This window comes from Homalodisca vitripennis, chromosome 2 (assembly GCF_021130785.1).
Source record: "Homalodisca vitripennis isolate AUS2020 chromosome 2, UT_GWSS_2.1, whole genome shotgun sequence".
NCBI lineage: Eukaryota > Metazoa > Arthropoda > Insecta > Hemiptera > Cicadellidae > Homalodisca > Homalodisca vitripennis.
In genome coordinates this window covers 209,227,653-209,248,375 of record NC_060208.1, presented here as the reverse complement: position 1 = coordinate 209,248,375, position 20,723 = coordinate 209,227,653, and the positions used below count along the sequence as shown (strand labels likewise).

At 32.7% G+C, this 20,723-nt stretch overlaps 2 protein-coding genes across 3 annotated transcripts in view; one reads left to right on the top strand and one right to left on the bottom strand.

Annotated features, from left to right (window-relative positions):
- Positions 1–20,723, top strand: part of LOC124355367 (cAMP-dependent protein kinase type II regulatory subunit) — a 77,172-nt gene that overhangs the window by 35,727 nt on the left and 20,722 nt on the right. Inside the window, exons 2-6 of one of the 2 annotated variants that reach the window (XM_046806484.1) lie at positions 4,712–4,800; positions 14,319–14,397; positions 15,033–15,037; positions 16,018–16,124; positions 17,477–17,735. In XM_046806484.1, the coding sequence (XP_046662440.1) occupies positions 4,712–4,800; positions 14,319–14,397; positions 15,033–15,037; positions 16,018–16,124; positions 17,477–17,735 (539 nt within the window). Of the gene's footprint in view, positions 1–4,711; positions 4,801–14,318; positions 14,403–15,032; positions 15,038–16,017; positions 16,125–17,476; positions 17,736–20,723 lie in introns of both variants that reach the window. The other variant, XM_046806483.1, reaches the window with a different exon arrangement.
- LOC124355369 (V-type proton ATPase subunit F-like) lies at positions 2,133–2,676 on the bottom strand. Its single transcript, XM_046806485.1, has one exon. The coding sequence runs from the start codon at positions 2,590–2,592 to the stop codon at positions 2,197–2,199; it is 396 nt and encodes a 131-aa protein (XP_046662441.1). The 5' UTR covers positions 2,593–2,676; the 3' UTR covers positions 2,133–2,196.

Below are 20,723 nucleotides of genomic sequence, written 5' to 3'. Positions count from 1 at the left end.
AGCATTCTTCATTTGTTGGCCGGCAGTGGTAATTTATTCAGAACTACGATACTTTTGGGGGACTGCAACCAGGGCTGCTACCAACGATGGTCATCTGTAAAAACGTAAATTGTGCATGAATTTCGGGCTCCCGAAGAACGTGCGTGAATTTTTATAATTTCCCTGGAACTTTTACTAGAGATAGATCGATTCCGATATTCGATACTCGATACCGCGGCTCTTTCCACTCGATATCGATACCAACAGAAGTGCTTAAAATACGCTTGGAAACTTACGATTTCACAGTGTGTGGAAACCGAATCTCGAATCTAAATAAGTTAATTCGCGGATGACAGCTGATCGGCAGCAGTACCGAAATTACCGATTGGTAACACATTTTTTACTACAAGTATGTAAAGATGTAGGTGGTTAACCAAAATAACAAATTATCGCTGTTTAACAAATAATATTTTTTAAAATTAGTAGTCTCTATATTTATTTTGGCGCATCGCCACAAGTCTACTGCGTCTATTCGTGGATAACTGATTGGCAGCTAAAACGCTTGTTTTGTAGTTCTTTGTGTATAAAAACTATTTAAAAACACACAGTCACAAAATAACTTTATTTATAAACAATATTTTAATTGTCAACGCCAGTGTGTCTGCTAAAAATCGCTAATTTTTATTTTATTTTCATACGTTGTACTTTGTGTTGTACATAAATAGAATCTCAATAATTATGTATCCATAATTTGTTTTAACAGAATATATTTTGGAAGTTTATCTTATAAGCTATCATTTATATTATTAGCGCTGTGTTGTTAATTGTTTATTCTCTTTATTTTCACAAACATCACATAAAGGAAAGTTATTAGGTATATACAATGTTACGTAGACACATTAAAAGACACAGAGATAACTAAGGAGCGGTATCGTTGAATCGTTACCGAATTTCGCACATGACGGTAGCGAAGTTATTCAGCTTCTTGGCATTTCTTGCAAATACAGCTGGTGGCAATAAACCTTCATCTTTCCACTCAGCTCAGGGGTTAAATACAATATTACAGTTGTTTGTTTGACTTGAAAATGGACTAGGGAATCGGAAATTTTCGATCGGGAAAACCTTGAATGAGAGAAGAGGTTTTGTGTGACACACTGAAGTTGTTTGGTCTAGTTGTAAAATAGCACAATTGGAATGATTATCATCTTGAAACGTTTTATTAATTGATACTGGCTAACGCACATCCAAGAATGTGTACTAAGGCACTCTGTACCAAGTTTAATTTAAATCAGTTTTTTTTTGTTCTCTACTAAGGACAAGAAGCTTAGAAATTGTACTTAGTCCTATAAGGACCTTTGTGCTGCTTCTGGAGTGACAGGATATTTTGGATGGGTAAGGTTGGGGGTAAAAGCCGCCTCCTATCAAGATCCATGAGGAAGAATTTAGGGCATTCTCAAATCATGTCTCCTCGGAAGAAGGGGAAGCCAGCTCTGAACCAACTTCTACAGTCAAAGCAGGCAGGGGGTGGACCCTTATGTCTAGGCTAGCAAGAATCTTTGACACCTAAGGAACGAACCCCAACAGTCATTTCTTGCAGTAGACTAGACCTATCGAATTACCTCTCAAGATCCATGAGGAAGAATTTAGGGCATTCTCAAAATCATGTCTCCTCAGAAGAAGGGGAAGCCAGCTCTGAACCAGCCTCTACAGTCAAAGCAGGCAGGGGGTGGACCCTTGTGTCTAGGCTAGCAAGAATCTTTGACACCTAAGGAACGAACCCCAACAGTCATTTCTTGCAGTAGACTAGACCTATCTAATTACCCTTGAACCCCAGAATTTCAACATTTGTGGTTAGTGATGTGATGCTCCTGGACATCAATAAGGTTGTCCAGATTTAAGTGACACATCGGTTTTTGCTGTGCCCAGTGTGGGTTCAACTGGAAGGTATGAACCAACCAGAAGTGATCCCTGCTGGGAAAATAATAATGGGTTTTAATCAGTTAGAAATAAAGTAGTTTGTTATCGTGTTGATAGCTTTCATTCACTATACTCTTATCTTTCTTTCATATTTACCTTCATGTTTTTTTCTGTATGTATACTTGGATGGGTGTTGGTTCATCAGTGTGATATTTGGTGCATACAAACTACTGAGTACTAAGAAATGTTGCTTTCTCTGAGCCAACCTTTATTTCACCACAAACATAGAGTAGAACAGAGCTAGGTGATATCTGGTATATCTTCTGTCGCGTTGAACATTCCGTCGCGTGCTCTTTTCACGATAGGATCTTTCGTTATATCGTACGGATGGTCTTTGGAGGGTATCTCTAACACTGCGGGGAGAGTCTGTTTGTAGGCGTTGAGTACATCACGTATCTTGTCCGCAGCCGTTAACGTTATCAGAATAACTTCAATGCTGCCCCGTTTGGTGAAATCTCTAAAGGCATCCTCTATTTCACTCTTTTTTGTGTCTTTATAGACAATCAAGAAGTTAGCTTTTTTGTCTCTGATTTCTCCTACTCCTGCGAGCAAGAATCCGACACAAGTGTCTTCGTCACCAATCACTGCTATCAGTCTGTCCGAAGTTGATGGTTGATGTGTCATACGTCTTGCCATGTTATAAATATTACTTGAAATTTGATGTGTGCTTGATGTGTACTTGAAATTGTGAACTTGAATATTTGTAATACCATGGAAATGTAAAATTAATAGTGGTGAATTGCTAATTTATAATTTAAACATTCAATTGATAATTAAACCACGTTTTCTTGAACAGGGAGAATTTCAGTTAGTGATTTTTGAAATCACTTCAACATAGAAAAATTTAAAATGATTTCGCAATATTAAAACTTGAAACTGTATTTCTAAGTAAATATGATAAAATATAAAGTTTAGGGACACCAGCATGAATACATCTAGACAAACTCAGATCTAACAAGGCTACAAATTGATGCCATCTTCCTTACCATTTCATGTTTTTGAAATGTTTGTTTACTTACTCAACATTCATTTTAAAACACGGTCAGTACCTGGTATTCACAAACAGAAAATAAATCCCCTTATATTATCACAATCAGGGGTAACTAAAAATAAATTATTTTAACCACATAATGTGACGCCTTGTACTCAATGATACTCATTTATTACTGGTAAAAATTACATACATTGTCACATTGAAAACACAATATTGTACATTTCAATTTTAAGAGCAATGCAATCCTCCAGTTCGTCCAGATCTTTAAAAGAAGTAATATATTAAATAAATAAAAATCAATTAATTAATTAAAAACTAATTACAACACAGATCAAAGAATCCCCAAGATTTCCCAAGATCAACAATAATTATTCAATTCATGATTAATCCCAAAAAACTCATCCACTTCATAAAATGGGTGTTCCAAAAGGAAAAGTCCAATTTGTCTTTTGAAAATACCAAATAGCAGTGATATTAATCTATTTGGCAGTACATTCCATAATTCCACAATGTTTGTAGAAATTTCTCTTATGTGTAGAAGAATGTTTAAGGAGTCAGCTGGCAAGCCTTTTCTAAATGACATGCTGGTTAAATCCTTGATGTAGTCTGGGCAGTTGTGTAGATTTTCTCTATTGCAAGAAGGGTCCTTTTCTGTTAAATCAATCTGTGGATTGGCAGGGTATAATAGTTGAGCCTTATCGTGTATTACAAGGAATAATAAAAATGTTTTCCTAAAGAGGGAACCTCCACGGCTAAGTAAAACACATCTAAAAAAGAGGTATATGGTTAGTTTTTAAAAAAATTTTGACTCATAAAATTATTTACTAATAATATTATATTGTTGGAGGCATCTAGTTTTGTGATAGTTGTAATGTTTATGTTTAATGTTTCCACACTATACCAACAATAATATTATTTATATTATTTTACTTGTGTTCTTATACATATTGATGATAAAAAAGAATCTGTATTCTCTGATTTAAAGAAGACTAGCAAAAGTACTAGTTTGGTTCATTACTAAACATTTTTTTCAGAAGACAGTTGAATCACATAGAATAGTATCTGAAATTTGCTGATTGCTCTTCAAATAAAATTTAAATCTTATTTAATATTGTTACAGTTAATTTATGGAAAAAAATCAATATAACTATACTCATTATAACAACTTTCGGGACTTCTAGCACAATACTGTAGATAAACCGCTTACAAAGAAACCTGTGCAGAAGCAAATATCTGAGCAGTCACGCGTAGGAGGGGCCCCCTCTAGTGGGGGGGGAGTGGGACAATCATCTACTCATCTCTGTTTTATCAGTTGTGTAGATCGTGTCTCGCTCACGCCATTTTGTTTATAAGTGTACCTGTTCTATAAGTGTATTGTATTTCTGTGTGTAGGCCTATACAAGCGTAAAATATTAATTAAAACACTCTAATGTAGCCATAGACATATCCAGGGAGCTTGCGTTTTGGTGTTAGGTTAGTTGCTAAGTGGCAGTGGCCAGGTCAGGGGATAGAGCAAGCGGGCGCATTCCGAGCAGTGGTGAGGATACTGGGAGAAGGCGGCATTACAGTGGCGGAGGGGTATTTACCCCACCCTGCGTGAACTAAAATCGTCCAGTGTCTTTTTGTGAGCGGTTTACCTATAATAGTTTAGAATACAGATCGGCCAAATATTTTAAGTATTTAGCAGCTAAATTAATGAGTGCCATAAATTGGTACAGTTGCCATTTACAAGTCTTCTGATGTTAACGGTATTGATTGCAGAACCCCCGGTACCCCGATTTAACACCAGGCGGAAGTCGGTGTTTGCAGAAGCGTATGACCCAGAAGCTGACGACGATGACACACAGAAGGTGAGTGCTCACAGTCATCAATAAAACTTGATACAATAAAGAAAATAGTGCAGAGAGGAATTAGAAAATTAAAGATAGGTTGTTTTGTTTGTGTTTTGTTACATTACTTACATTTTATTAATTTCCAAGTTAGAGTAAGTAAATATTATTGTACCTTTTCAATACACGTTGGTCATGATATACATTAAAATATTTGAACATACTCCAGGTCATAAAAAGAATGTTTGACCTAATTGAAAATTTACCCATGATATATACATAAATTTAAAAACAATTTGATACATTTAACTTATTGAAATTCAAGTTTTTATTATATGTCATAATACATTTCTGTGTCTTCCATTTATTGTTCTTCCAGTATTTGTAACACTTTTGAGTACCTGTGTCACTACATTATGGGAACTAATATTGTGGTTCAGCCAGCTGAATTACTAACAAGTCCTTTCAACGTAACATTTAATGTTTTTACAAAATACTTTAACCAGTTGAAAATATAAGGCGTTTTTTATGTAATTACCAAAAGTGTTTCGAATCAACTAGATGGTATAATTTTTTGTACAAATCCATTACTTTCACATCAAAAACGTATTTTTTTCTCAACAGAAGAGCAATGTAAATATGTTTTGTATTGAACATAAATCAATAAAATAAATGTAATTGTTACTATTAAAACAGTGTAAAAGTTGGTATGTATTTTCAGTCTAAAACAATGATTTTTGCAAATAAATAAAGTGTATATTTGGAATGTTTTTCCAAGACAGCTTTTGTGCAATAAATGACAGTTAAACAAATGCTTGCAAAAAGTGCAATATTGCCCTTGATGTTCATTCAGTGGCAGGACAGCTGCAGTAGCATGTGGCGCTTAGTGGATTAAATGAATATTTGATTTCTCTCCTGCTACTAAGAATAATGGGGTTGAAGTTCTAATGGCAACAGTGGTCTCTTTGTTTCATGCATTAGCGAATGTATCAATGCAGACAATTTAATTATATATCCTTGAGAATGAGTTCCATGTGTTTGTGGACCTCAGATTGCAATAACAGATATTAAAAAAAATTCAAACATGCTAAGTGATAAATTTTCTTTAACTAACTTTAGTAATTAGTGTATAGTATTTTGTCACCATTATTAAAAACGTTAATCTTTTTGTGAACTTAGAAAATATATGAGCTCATATGGAAACAAACCAGGATTGGGGTTTTATACATTTTGCTTCCAATACTCGCCACATCATCATCACTCTAAAAAAATATTATGTAGAGTTTAGTGTCATAAGAAACGATAAAATACTCCCAAAGAACTCAAAGTAACTCCTAAGAAGTGTGTTATAGAATACTTGTCAGATGAGCTTGAATTCAAGATTATTTTATTGAATGTTTGCAAAAAATGTCTAATTAACAATTAAAATATAACAAAGCCCAATATGTGTTTTACTAAATTTTAAACGTCTGAAAATGTATTGCAATTGAAAAAGCATTACTGTCTTACGTCTCCTTAGCTACACATAAGTTTACGGTTTTAGTAATTAGAAATATTTTTTATAATTCTTTTGTCTAAAAGAAGAGTTGTTCCCATTTGTGCTTGGATGGTATACAAATCGGTGACATTTTGTAGTAGTGTTAGTTTGGCATAGCGTAGTTATTGATCTAGAAGCTATTTTTACTTGGCAATTGTTGTGCATTGATTCAGACACTGTTGCATGGTGTTGTTCCGCTTAATCTCCTCTCAGAATGTTCTATTAGCCTATTGTATCAGTTCACCCACACTTGTGTCAATGTGATTGCACCCAACAATCCCAACACCTGCTCCCATTATGATTGCTCACTGCTGTGTAAATGTCAACGTGAATGTTTCAACCTTCTTTAATTATGTAATGCTGAAGGTCATCTATCAGAAGTGATTCCTCCGAGTCAACGTATCACAAATCTGATTCAGACACTGTGTTGAATGGTGTTGTTCCGCCTAATCTCCTCTCAGAATGTTCTATTAGCCTATTGTATCGGTTCACCCACACTTGTGTCAATGTGATTGCACCCAACAATCCCAACACCTGCTCCCAGTATGATTGCTCACTGCTGTGGAATGCCAACGTGAATGTTTCAACCTTCTTTAATTGCATAATGCTCAAGGTCACATATCAGAAGTGATTCCTCCGAGTCAACTTACCACAAATCTGATTCAGACACTGTGTTGAATGGTGTTGTTCCGCCTAATCTCCTCTCAGAATGTTCTATTAGTCCATTGTATCGGTGTATTTACCCCACCACCCTGCAAATTCATTAATATCAGTGTGGTTGTATAATTTCATAGTAGATAACATTACTATCAGGAACGCACATTTTTTCAATTCATGTGACTACCCAAATATTTATTAACACTCTCTTAACTTTGTGTAGATAAGGCCATCCATCACTTAAACATCATGTATACTGTCATGTTGTCTCAAGATATAAAATAAATTGAAATCTGTACACAAACATCTTTGAACTGACATGGGTCTTAAATTAAACTTCTACTAAAGAGTTAGAACATTGTTAAATTAAGCAATTATTAAAAACCCCTATCCTCAAAACTGAAAACGTTTTACAATGTAAAACTATCGAATAACAGATTTTAATGTATTAAACTTAAGTTTTACTTCTTATTTTTAGAGGAATTGACAAAATTTCATGTATTGTATAATTTTTAACATTATTTGAATCGAATTAATTGTGTTGCACATAAAATCACGTTATATGAAATAGAAGAATGATACACAGTGGTTATTTTTGTATAGTTTAAAAGAAGCTTAAAAAGGATTTTATATTTCCTTTATGTAAACCTGTTTTGTTTTTCACACAAGATTTAACAAACAAGTTTGAGAATATCGTAGAAGTTTGAGATCAAAACAAATTAATTGTTTGTCATTTCGCATTAAGTCAGGCTCACAACTATGTTATTAATGGTCCGTCGTCGTTCCCCTTGTTTTTGTTTTCATCGTCAGTTCCTGCTACGGTGTAGATGTAATAAATTACAGCATGAAAACTGTAATTTCCTGTCTGCTGATTTTGATATTTACAGTTCATTCGCATTAGTCAAACTTCACTTTTTGAATAAAAAAGTCATGCAGAATACATCACATATGTTTAATGGTGATAAATAACGATATGCAGTCAGTTGTTATTAACTGCTTCAGCCGTTTGTGTGTGTTTTTAGGACCAGGAGTGTTGGAGGTACATATGAGACCTATAACTTACAACACAAATGTATAAAACCTTTCTTTGGGCCGAATTTAAATATAAATATACTATTGAAAACAGTTTTATAATATAAATAAGTACTTTATCTTCCACAATATTGAAAGTGCAACACAATTCCTAAAATTTATTCATATTGTTATAACATTATATGTTACTTTTACTGCTTTTTGAGTAAAACCATTTAAGTATATATTTGTGTTAAGGTCAGTATTTTCACTTATTTTACAATTTTGCCTTGCATGTGAAAATACATTGACACACACAGTTGCACAGAATATTCACTAAAACTTCCTCTTTGGCTTAGAACTCAAAATACCTTGACACCACTAAAACTTCCTCTTTGGTTGGACACGAATATTGACACACAGTTGGACAGAATATCCACTTTCCTCTTTGGCTCAGAACACTCTAAATACATTGACACACAATTGGATAGAATATCCACTAAATCCTTCCTCTTTAGCCCAGAACACTCAATACATTGACACATACAGTTGGACAGAATATTCACTAAAACCTTCCTCGTTGGCTCAGAACACTCTATACATTGACACACACAGTTGGACAGAATATTCACTAAAACCTTCCTCGTTGGCTCAGAACACTCTATACATTGACACAGACAATTGGACAGAATATTCACTAAAACCTTCCTCGTTTGGCTCAGAACACTCAATACATTGACACACACAGTTGGACAGAATATTCACTAAAACTTCCTCTTTGGCTCAGAACACTCTGTTAGCTCACTCAATACATTGACACACAGTTTGGACAGAATATCCACTAAATCCTTCCTCTTTAGCCCAGAACACTAAATACATTGACACACACGGTTGTACAGAATATTCAGTAAAACTTCCCCTTTGGCTTAGAACACTCAATACATTGACACACAGTTGGACAGAATATTCACTAAAACTTCCTCTTTGGCTTAGAACTCAAAATACATTGACACACACGGTTGGACAGAATATTCACTAAAACTTCCTCTTTGGCTCAGAACACTCAATACATTGACACACAGTTGGACAGAATATCCACTAAATCCTTCCTCTTTAGCCCAGAACACTAAATACATTGACACACAATTGGACATAATACCCACTAAAACCTTCCTCTTTGGCTTAGAACACTCAATACATTGACACATACGGTTGGACAGAATATTCACTAAAACTTCCTCTTTGGCTCAGAACACTCAATACATTGACACACACATTGGACAGAATATCCACTAAATCCTTCCTCTTTAGGCTCAGAACACTAAATACATTGACACACAGTTGGACATAATACCCACTAAAACCTTCCTCTTTGGCTTAGAATACTCAATACATTGACACACACAGTTGGACAGAATATTCACTAAAAGTTCCTCTTTGGCTTAGAACACTCAATACATTGACACACACAGTTGGACAGAATATTTACTAAAACTTCCTCTTTGGCTTAGAACTCAAAATACATTGACACACACGGTTGGACAGAATATTCACTAAAACCTTCCTCATTGGCTCAGAACACTCAATACATTGACACACACAGTTGGACAGAATATTCACTAAAACCTTCCTCGTTGGCTCAGAACACTCAATACATTGACACACACAGTTGGACACAATACACACCAAAGCCTTCCTCTTTGGCTCAGAACAATAGCCTCACACTGTTTGATACACATCGGGTTAGGCCTATTGATTTCCAGTGTTAGAAGAGTTCCACTGAGCGTGAGATCAGCTGACTCAAACTGTTTCTGTAAAGACAATCATGACCAACACTTGTAACCACCGACATAGTTTACAATAGTATTGACAATTTGAGAAATGTTAATTTTTAGCTTGATCTTCGTATTTGAACTGTGCCTGGGATAAACATATGGATGAAATAGTATACAAAATTAATTCTGAAAAATATTAAAGAGGAATAATAATTTTGTTTTAATGTATTTGGTAATATTTTTATTTTATGATAAAAGCAGTAACAATAATTTTAAATTTTAAACAATGTGTCTCGGTATAGTATTTCTTTTCAAAACTAAATGTTTAATAATCTACAGCTTGTGTATTGTGTAATGTATGATGTATGATACACAAAATAATTTAAATTGTTGATGCAGCATGTACTATACAGGGTGATTCAAAACTAAACGGCAATCTCTCGAGAGCTTATTCTATAGCTAAAAACAAGTAAAAAAGTTTATATAAGAAAAAATTAAGAAAAAAATGACCTTTATTTAACATTTATGGAAGTAATCTTACGTTAAACACAAAAATGTGTTATTTCTTTGCACCAATTCTTGTGTTTTACGTAAGATATCTCTGAAAGTATTGCATTTACAGCTCTGGGACGAATTTTAATAAATTTGTCAGATATAAAAAACATAAAAAACAATCGTATTTGTATCTTTGTAACTACCTTTACCATTTTTATACGGCCTGACTTCACCAAGGGTTCTGAAATCCGGGCGAAATCTTTCGCTAGGCGTAACTCGCTAACGAAGCGTTTCCGGGCATATGGTTATATGAACTTTTTTACTTGTTTTTAGCTATAGAATAAGCTCTCGAGAGATTGCTGTTTAGTTTTGAATCACCCTGTATAGCACTATGAGTAGAGATTTGTAAGGTTATAATACAACCGTACATATAATTAGGTATTGTGGGAAGAGTTGACTCAATGCGGATGTTGATTCACTAAGCGGAAAGTGAATCAGAGCCAAACTCAACATTCACATTAGAGGCTAGTCTAAACTTAACGTAGGTTATCCTACAAGAAAACCAACTACTAAAGACTAAAATAGAGAAAATAATTTTTTTTAAATATTGTATAAACTTTAGGCCTACTGATTTACTAGGTAATATGAAGTATATACAAATGTTTAAATATTGTATTATTTGATAGATTTTTACTCCTTTAACCCACTTTTACTACCGTTTTTACTAACTTTTATCGTGGTGGCTATATTAAGACAAGTTTCTGGTTAAAGGCTTGGCAGTATGTAGTTAGTAATTTGCCTGGTAGTGAAAGGAGATAATCAATTGTTTGGAATTACTTGTGTGTATGTAATTTAATTTAACCTTTTGCTCCAGATTGAACTGTTTTGTTAATATTATTTTAACTATTGAATAATAAATTGATAGAAATGGCAGAAATGAATAAAGATTATTTCTCTATTGTTAGTTAGTTCTGACAAAAGATAATGCCAGATTGAGTGAAAATTGTACATGTGTTGTATCCATTTACTACTCCTAACAGGTATAATGAGGAAGTAAAAAAATAAATTTAGAATTTCACCTTATCCAGCTTAGTTTATATTTAGTTTTATTGCTTGTAGTGTATTGGATATGTGTAATGAGTTGCTACTACATTATGAGCACTACCCAGAGGATGTTTACTAATATCAGGAGCAAGCATGAGCGATATATTGCCAGACATTGTCTACAGTTGGCAGCAACATCTTTCTCTCCAGTGCTGCCAACACAGCTTTATCATAATTAGTGATTACATAAATAGAATGCTACTCTTTGGACATGATAATTACGCAATACTGTACTAAAATTAAACAGTTGCACAACAATTTGTGCGCTGAATTTTATGAGCAAATTAATGTAAGTATTAACCCTTTTACCATCAACAGCCACTTTTTTATGTTGAAAACTAGGCCTATACGTTGACATAAATGGCCAGCCAGGGTACATTCTTTACTTTTCTTTTGGACTTTTTTTAGTATTCTGTTCTGTTAAAGTTTTACAATAAAAAGGATTTATAAATGCTTATGACTAAATTATTGTTGTGAAAAATAATTATTTTTGCATAAAATCGTCACTCTTGAAGAATTGTGTAATTTTTTAATTTCTGTATTTATTAGTGTTCTAAACATTTTAATACCGTTTCTAATATTAATTTCATTTAGAGAAAACAAATGTAACTCTTACTGTCTGTACGGTACTTATAAACAATACGTGAGAGTGAGAGGTAAAACTGCAGTGTTTTAAACTGGGTTGGCAGTATGTAGTAAGTAATTTGCCTAGCAGTGAAAAGGATGTAATCAATTGTTTGGAGTTACTTATGTGTAATTTAATAAGACTTGTCAAATATGTAATCTTGGTGAGAGCAAAATAAATATATATTTCAGCCTATGAATATTTTATGCACTGTTATACTCCAAGGTCGTTAGCAATTAAATTGGTTAACAAAAAACAACAAAAAATACAAATTGATCCAGTCATTTTGTGAGTATAGTTTTAAATATTATGTCTCTGTTGATGATATCAGGTCCAGGTCATTTGGTTGGCTCATTTAACTCTTATTTGGAGCAATCAGTTAATTTGTTATTTGAAATAAATCCAAAAATTGACCTTGAAGAACCTTGTAATAGGAATGTAAAGAAAGCAGACATTTATCACTGGATTGTACTGGTCTCCTTATCAGTATTGTACTGGTCTGGTCTTATCAGCTCAGGGCTGTTATCTGTGTTACAACAAGTTAACTACATTGATGTTTAATCATAATTGAGGCTATAGCAGTTAAATTCCTGTTTTACTCTAGCACATTACACAGTAAACGGCCTATCTATGTAAATAAGGTCAAAGCACTTGGGAAGCAGTATAGCCAAAGAGTATTGGTTATGTTATTACTTTAATTCCTGTTTCATTGGCTCCATTTTTAAAGTTTGGGGATTGTAAATATATCTTTTGGAATGTCTAATGGTGTTTATGTATAAAAAAGGAGTAGACTGTAAACACTGAGTTTACTGTGTACTCAGTAAAAATTGGGATTGAGGCTTAATGTTGGCTGCAAATATAAACCTTCGTTTTAAGTTATTTTCCATTATAAATAACATTGATTCTACCATTATCTCAATTAATAAAACCATCAAGATTTTAAAAGTCGGTAAAAGTAAAATGAATCTTTAAACCGTGTACTGACAAAATAAATATCTCCTGTATGGGAGGTTGAGAATTAATTTAATACATTTGATATATTTAAATTTGAATCTACAAAAACAGCTTACTTTGCACTAGTGAAAGTCATCTCAGGTATGGAATAGCAGCATGGGGAGGCACAACTCAATTTAACTTATTGAAATTCCTCAAAATTCAGAAGACAGTAATATAGTTAATGGGCAAACTAAGACATACAGAAAGTTGCAGAGCTACTTTTAAAGAATTAAATATACTGACAGTGACTTCTCTATATAAGCCTATTCTGGAAACGATATTGTACTTCTTATCAAGATACCTTCCTCATAATGGTAATACCTCCACACAGATTAGCTGTGTTTGAGAAAAACCCAACCTATGTTGGGAAAAAACTCTAATGCTCTGCAGGGAGAAATATAACAAAATCAAGACGGCCACATGAAAATGAACACAGCAATAAAGAACTGGCTCTTGCAAAAAACCATCTACACAGTGGAAGAATTTTACTTGTGGAGGCAGACATATATGGGAATAATATGTGTTGTATTCATAAACATTTAATACCTTTAAATAATAATTTACTAAAAAGCATATAATTTTCTTTAATACATTATAAGTAGATAATTTATATTATTCTTGTTTATAATTTTTGATATTGTTTAGTATTACAGTTATTGTCATCGCTCACAAATATCATCATGACAAATTACTTTACTTACAGAGCACATGACGCGTATTATATATGTAGCTGCCATAACACTGATGGTACTTTAAAGGTTAAAGTATACTCGTAACTCTTTCCAATATGTATAAACCCCCAAATATTCTGAGTGTTTCCATAATTTTAAACCTTACAAGACAAACATCATTATAAACACAAACGTTAGTTTTTAAAACTGTGCGTTTGATTTAATTAAAATCAGTTGGAAATTATGTTTGCAAACATATACTTATAATGATTCAATGTAATTGTTAAACGGCTGCCATTTTGAGACTCTATGATTTGCAGAAAAATTAGTAAGAATGATAATTGGAAGTGCCTGACAGTCTTACAAAAAATGTCAATTTTGATTTATTTTGTGAAATGCTTCATATAAAAATGTTGCGCAAGTGAGAATGGTTGTCATGTTATTGATTGAGACTAGCCGACAACGCCTAACAATATGTAAGTTCTATCTTAGCACTAAGTTTTGTTTTAATCGACTCGGTTTCACTCAAAATTTTGTATGCCCACTATATGGAAACCTTATGAGATATCAAACAACATGGAACAAGAAACATTATTATTAATGATAGTTTTCATTTTTGTTACTAATAATTCTGTTGTCAGAAATAAAAATAAATTGTTTTGTTTCAGGTTGTATTCCCCAAGTCTGACGAGCAGAGGCAAGGGCTGGCTGAGAGTGTCAAGAAAATATTATTGTTCAGGTCTCTAGATAAGGTGAGAACGAATTGTTCAGGTCCTAGATAAGGTGAGAACGAATTGTTCAGGTCCTAGATAAGGTGAGAATGAATTGTTCAGGTCTATAGATAAGGTGAGAATGAATTGTTCAGGTCCTAGATAAGGTGAGAATGAATTGTTCAGGTCTATAGATAAGGTGAGAATGAACTGTTCAGGTCTATAGATAAGGTGAGAATGAACTGTTCAGGTCTATGGATAAGGTGAGAATGAATTTTTCAGGTCTCTAGATAAGGTGAGAATGAATTGTTCAGGTCTATAGATAAGGTGAGAATGAATTGTTTAGGTCTATAGATAAGGTGAGAATGAAATGTTCAGGTCCTAGATAAGGTGAGAATGAATTGTTCAGGTCTATAGATAAGGTGAGAATGAACTGTTCAGGTCTCTAGATAAGGTGAGAATGAACTGTTCAGGTCCTAGATAAGGTGAGAATGAATTGTTCAGGTCTATAGATAAGGTGAGAATGAACTGTTCAGGTCTCTAGATAAGGTGAGAATGAACTCTTTAGGTGTCTAGATAAGGTGAGAATGAACTGTTCAGGTCTATAGATAAGGTGAGAATGAACTGTTCAGGTCTCTAGATAAGGTGAGAATGAACTGTTCAGGTCTCTAGATAAGGTGAGAATGAAGGCGATATTCCCAACCAGTTTTAATAAGTCATTTACTAGCTTGTAACATTTATTTACTATTACAAATTTTAATAGAAAACAGGTGCCTTGTTATAAAATATAACTATGAACGCCTGTGTAAGTTATTTAATTTTTTTGTGCCTCTAATTTGGATTTAAGAATATTATTTTCTTTTTCTTCTTCTTTTGTTTTAGCCAATTCATTTTGTAATAATAAAATATTGGTTTCCACTTCATTTAAAAAAAATTAAAAGAAACTCATTTTTTTCATATACTAGTTGGTTGATTTTTTCGAACAGTTCGACAGATAGTGCGACTTGCTTCTGAATCATCCAAATATCCTGAGTTTGTTTCAAAACTGTCCTCATCCTGAAATAAAATCTGATTTTTGTATACAATTTGTCAACTTTATCTATGGCGGAGAATTCGTTTTTGAATTTAATTCTTTTTTTGTTTGGAGTTCGGTGTGTTTAGGGAGTACAGAATAAGGTAGCAATAAAAGAATAAAAATGTTTGTCACCTAATTAGGGAATATTTTAATGATTTCTATTTACTTTCCAAGTTGTTTAAATATTCATGTAAAATTTACATACTCACTTTTAAAAAAGGACCAATTTCTAGAATATTTATTATTGTATAACTATTATTGAAGTGCGTATAGAATAATATTTTATTTCTAGAAGTGAACCTTTGAGTGAGCTATTTAGTTTAGCCTACATGTTTTCAGTAAAATTGTACCCTAGTAATAAAAACATCTATGTGGTATTACTTTGAGAAATATCCAGAAAGTGGTCTGATGTCAGTCAAAGAATGAAGTAATAAACTAGGATGTTGAGTGGCATTCAGATATATTGGTTAATCTTCTGTTAACACTTTAGGTGCCTGGGTGCCTCTGTAAGATCGATATATTAATTACTAGCACCTAGAGGTTTAGTTAACTGCAGATGTAACACTGGCTGGTACGTTGCAGGAACAAATGCACGAAGTGCTAGACGCAATGTTCGAGAAGAGGGTGAAGGAGGGAGACTATATAATCAAGCAGGGAGATGACGGTGACAACTTTTATGTCATACAGACGTGAGTTTACTCTCCAAAATATACATTGAATAATATACAGCATGAATGTTCTATTATGTTAAACAAAATAATCTTGCATTAGGTTAAGTTCAGTGCCATTGATGTCACCGGTACATAGCAAAAATCTTATAACCTTCTTTACGTTTATGTCATTGTATATGGATCAAAATAAAAGAATGTTTGTACAAATTGTAATTTTGTGATCCTTACTAATGTTGTACATATTGGAGATCATAAGATAAATTTTAAGCATTTGAAAAATAATCATAAATCGAAATAAAATATTAGAAGAAAGTATCCTGTGTATGAACAGTTTTTAGTCAGATTTTTTCAAGCACTTAACGCAATACTCCATTGATAACTTTAACTCCCCTCCCCCTCTCCCAACGTAAACAAAATCATGTTTTGATATCTTTATTTTTGATGTTAAATATTCTTGATAGAAGTTTGTCCTGTGTTTGTATCTGAAAAGTGCAATAAAGTAATAGGAATTATTATTTATGATCAATTCAATTCTGATTTTGTTAAAATTTCTAAATAAATGACACAAATAAAAATTTTTGTTTTGTGCCAAATTTCTTAGTTATCAAAATTGTATTGCCAATAATGTATTAATGGAAGATCACCATAAAAGAATTTGATGAGTGCCTCCCCTCTAGCAAACATTCTTAACTATTTTGAATGTGCCGAAAGATTCTACCAATTAACCTAGAAATATTAACCTAGTTTCTTTGTTTAAAGTTTGTTATTGACTATGGAAGGTTTGAAAGGATAACAGGATTTCGGACATTTGCTATAGTTATCGGTTATAAAAGGTACAACATAATGTTTTGAGGATTGGAATCTATCCTCTTAGTCAGGTGAGGGAGATATTAATACATACAAAAATAACAAATAGAAAGAAGTAAAGAAGGGAAAGAAAAGGATTCAAGCTGTTTAGAGTCTGGACTGGGTTTGTTTTAACTCCTTTCTGTTCTTTATTTTTGTATATATTCAAGATTCAAAATTTTATTCATCATTAAACATACAGTGATGCAATAGATTTTGTAAATAGAAATATAACATAATTTTGATGTATTAATACCTCCCCTGCCTGACGAAGAGGATAGATTCCAATCCTCGAAACGCTGTGTATTATTTTTGATAATAATAATAGGTTCCTTTTATAACCTATAACTATGGCAAATGTCCGAAATCCTGTTATCCTTTCAAACCTAGTTTCCTTGTTCTGCATGCTTTATTAAAAAGTTAACTTAGGTCGAACTTTTGATCACACGCTTATATTTAATCGTAGTGTTTAATGAAACATGTAACCTGTGAGAAGTAACCTTGCACAATGTTGCCTGCCATAGAGGGACTTACCACGCGTACGTGAAGCTGGACGATGGGACTCAGAAGCTGATACACACGTACCACGACAAGGGCAGTTTTGGGGAGCTGGCACTGTTGTACAACCAGCCTCGGGCAGCCACCATTCAGGCAGGCTCCGAAGGCTCTCTCTGGGCCCTGGATCGTCAGACTTTCCGCCGCATCATTCTCAAGAGCGCATTCAAGAAGCGGAAAATGTATGAGTCACTCATCGATTGTGTGCCAATGCTCAAGACACTCCAGGTACAACTTAAGTTGCTTGAAATTTATTAATTCTATATTTGGTACTTTAAATCGTTTATTGCTATGGAAATGTCAGAAAGTGAAATCAAATACAATGAATGTTTTTACCAAGTCATTGCCTAAACACTAGTCTTTACTGTATGATTCTACTGTAGATTTTCATAGCCAAAACTGCGTTTTGTGCTTTGTGTAAATAAAATTGAACCGTTTTAACTTTTTCTCATCAATATTCGTACTGATGCAAGTTAAGTTACTTCTATAGATTGAAGGCCATATGCGAATAGCAATCAGTTGTTTTTCAAGCACTCTTGCTCTCAGCAATCAGAATTATGTTTGCAGCAGAATTATTACTAGTACAATAAAAATTATTACAATAAAAATAACACAAAACATTGGAGTATAATTATATTGAACAATAGTAATCTCATGTATAATGTGTTTTAAAAGTTTAAATTAAAAAGCAATACTTTTCTAATAGATGAATACCACCTAGGAAGACGTAGGAGGTAATATGAAAGTATGTGTTGTACGTATGAGTCTGTGTGTTGACGCTACTACAACACTGTGAAGTAGAGATAAAGTTATCTCTTGCAGAACATTTAAAACTATCTAATATCAACTACTTGGTGTTCCAACATGAAACAGAAGTTAAAACTATATTTAAAAAAATTTTAAATTTATAATTTTTATTTTATTGTTCTAATATTGTTCTGTACATATATATATATATATATATATATATATATATATATATATAATAAAGCATAATATCTTTGCTGCAACCCAAAAATACTAGGTTTAGGCCTCAAGCTTTTCGCAATGCAACAGCTGATGTATCACTTGTGTAGTGCTCCTAAGAAAAGAACACTACATTTCAAAGATTGGAATCTGTCCTCTTCTTCATGTGTTAGAAAACCTTATACATAATTTTAACCCAGTCAAATCGGTGTGTGTGTGTGTGTGTGTGTGTGTGTGTGTGTGTGTGTGCACGTGCGTGCGTGCGTGCACACTGATTATCCCAAGATTCAGTCAGTAAAAGTAAAATGAATCTTTAAACCTAGTACTAAGGAAGTAAATGTCTCCTGTATGGGTGGTTGAGAAAAATATGATTGTTATTGTGGAAAAGTCTACTTGTCTTTTTTTACAACAGCACTTATTGCAAATCTAATTAAAAAATTAATACATATGATTATTTCACAGAAGTTTTCACAGTTTTATAAAGCGTTAGGTGGTGGAATCAATATTCAGTTGGGATGTTTTTTGTCAATTAAAAAAAAAATATATTTTCTAGTCATAGTTCTCTAAGAAACCCTTTCTGAAGATAGAAAAAGATTTTTTTTATTATTTCATGAGGATTTGTAGGCCTTTAAGTTATAATTCAATGACACCAGACCTAAATTGAAATGTTTTAAGATACGAATATGTATACAAGAACGTGAGATACATGTATGAGAATATTCTGTTTTATTATTTATAAATATTTTATATCTTTAAATAATCATTTATTATATATCACGTAATTTTCTTAAATTATATTTTGTTTTAAAAATGTCCCTTTTTACATCATAATAAAATCACTTCCTGAAGCTTATACGCATACTAAAAAAACATAGTTTACTATTATATAGTAGACATTATTGACATTAGTGTAAATCATTTATATTATATACTTGTTTATATTGTTTTTTACTTACATACACACACATACATATATATGGACAGTATCAAAGTAAAAAAGTTAACAATAGAAAAAGTTGTCCTATTGTAAATTTTTTTAATGAATTCATAACCAATTATTGATTTCTAGTTAATGGTTTTTTTTACTTGTAGTTATTAGGTTTTTTACACCTTTTTATATTCTTTTAACACAAATATACAGATAGCAAAAGTTAAATATCCGTTATTTTTCAAACAATCCATCATCAATATTACATTTCAAACAAAGAATTGTGCTAAACTAATAAAAATTGTTACGTATTTAAGAAACACTTTGTTTTTCAATTCAATATGCGCGTTGGTGGTTGAACAGTGTAAATAACATAGGCTATTTAGTTTATTATTATCCATTTTACAAAATGACACACTATTGCAAATGACTGTTTGAAACGGTCAAAGAGTATAAGGATTCACATCAAGGGATTCCGATGTATTGAGTTTTTGTTATTTGAGCAGGCAATATCAATAATAAAAATAACATTTTTTTTATGTACCATGTGCTGGGATTATACATGCTGTGATATCAAATTAAATGCATAATTTTATCTGACATACCAACCTATTGACTATCTATTAAAATTCTAATATTTTTACCCACAGGTACTGAATTAATTTTTCATTTTCCAATGAAAATCATTTTGTGGGTGCTTAGGGTCAATTAAAAATATTAAACAACCATATAACATGTTAAAATCGTTAACATGTTCCGTTAACATGTTCCGTTAACATGTTATATGTTAAGTATTTAGTTGCCTAGCTACAATTGGATTTATACCAGATCTACCATTAAAATATAAAAAATTGTTTCATTCACTTGCCTTAGCGAATCCCAAGTTTTTGAAGGTCAGGCAATTTCTTCATCACCACTTTCACTCAAAATTTCGTCATCAAAGTTCCATCACTCACTTCATTTTTACTTTCATTTGTATGTTCTTCACACCATTACTACAACTTCCAGAAAAGACTACGTCATTTTACCGTAACAGTGTCTAATCAAAACCATCAACAGATGAAACGGTAAACAACAATTGATTTCGAGAGTCGATCAGCTTTAAAAATCTAACATGTTATATTTTAATCGATATAACAGTATATAGAGAAATGTCAAAATAATCAATATCGGAAATATATTTTGACTCCAAAATTATAGACTTAGCATGATGGGCAGTGCCTGTTATCGGTAGTTACGCCGATGTTAAACTGATGATGAGTAATATACGTCATTGGTAGCCAGTGGGTTAAGTTGGCTACTATAGTTTTATTTTAATTTGT

What these genes read in the sequence shown, in the direction of transcription:
- LOC124355369 (XM_046806485.1), bottom strand. Translation starts at nt 2,592, where the DNA reads ATGGCAAGACGTATGACACATCAACCATCAACTTCGGACAGACTGATA.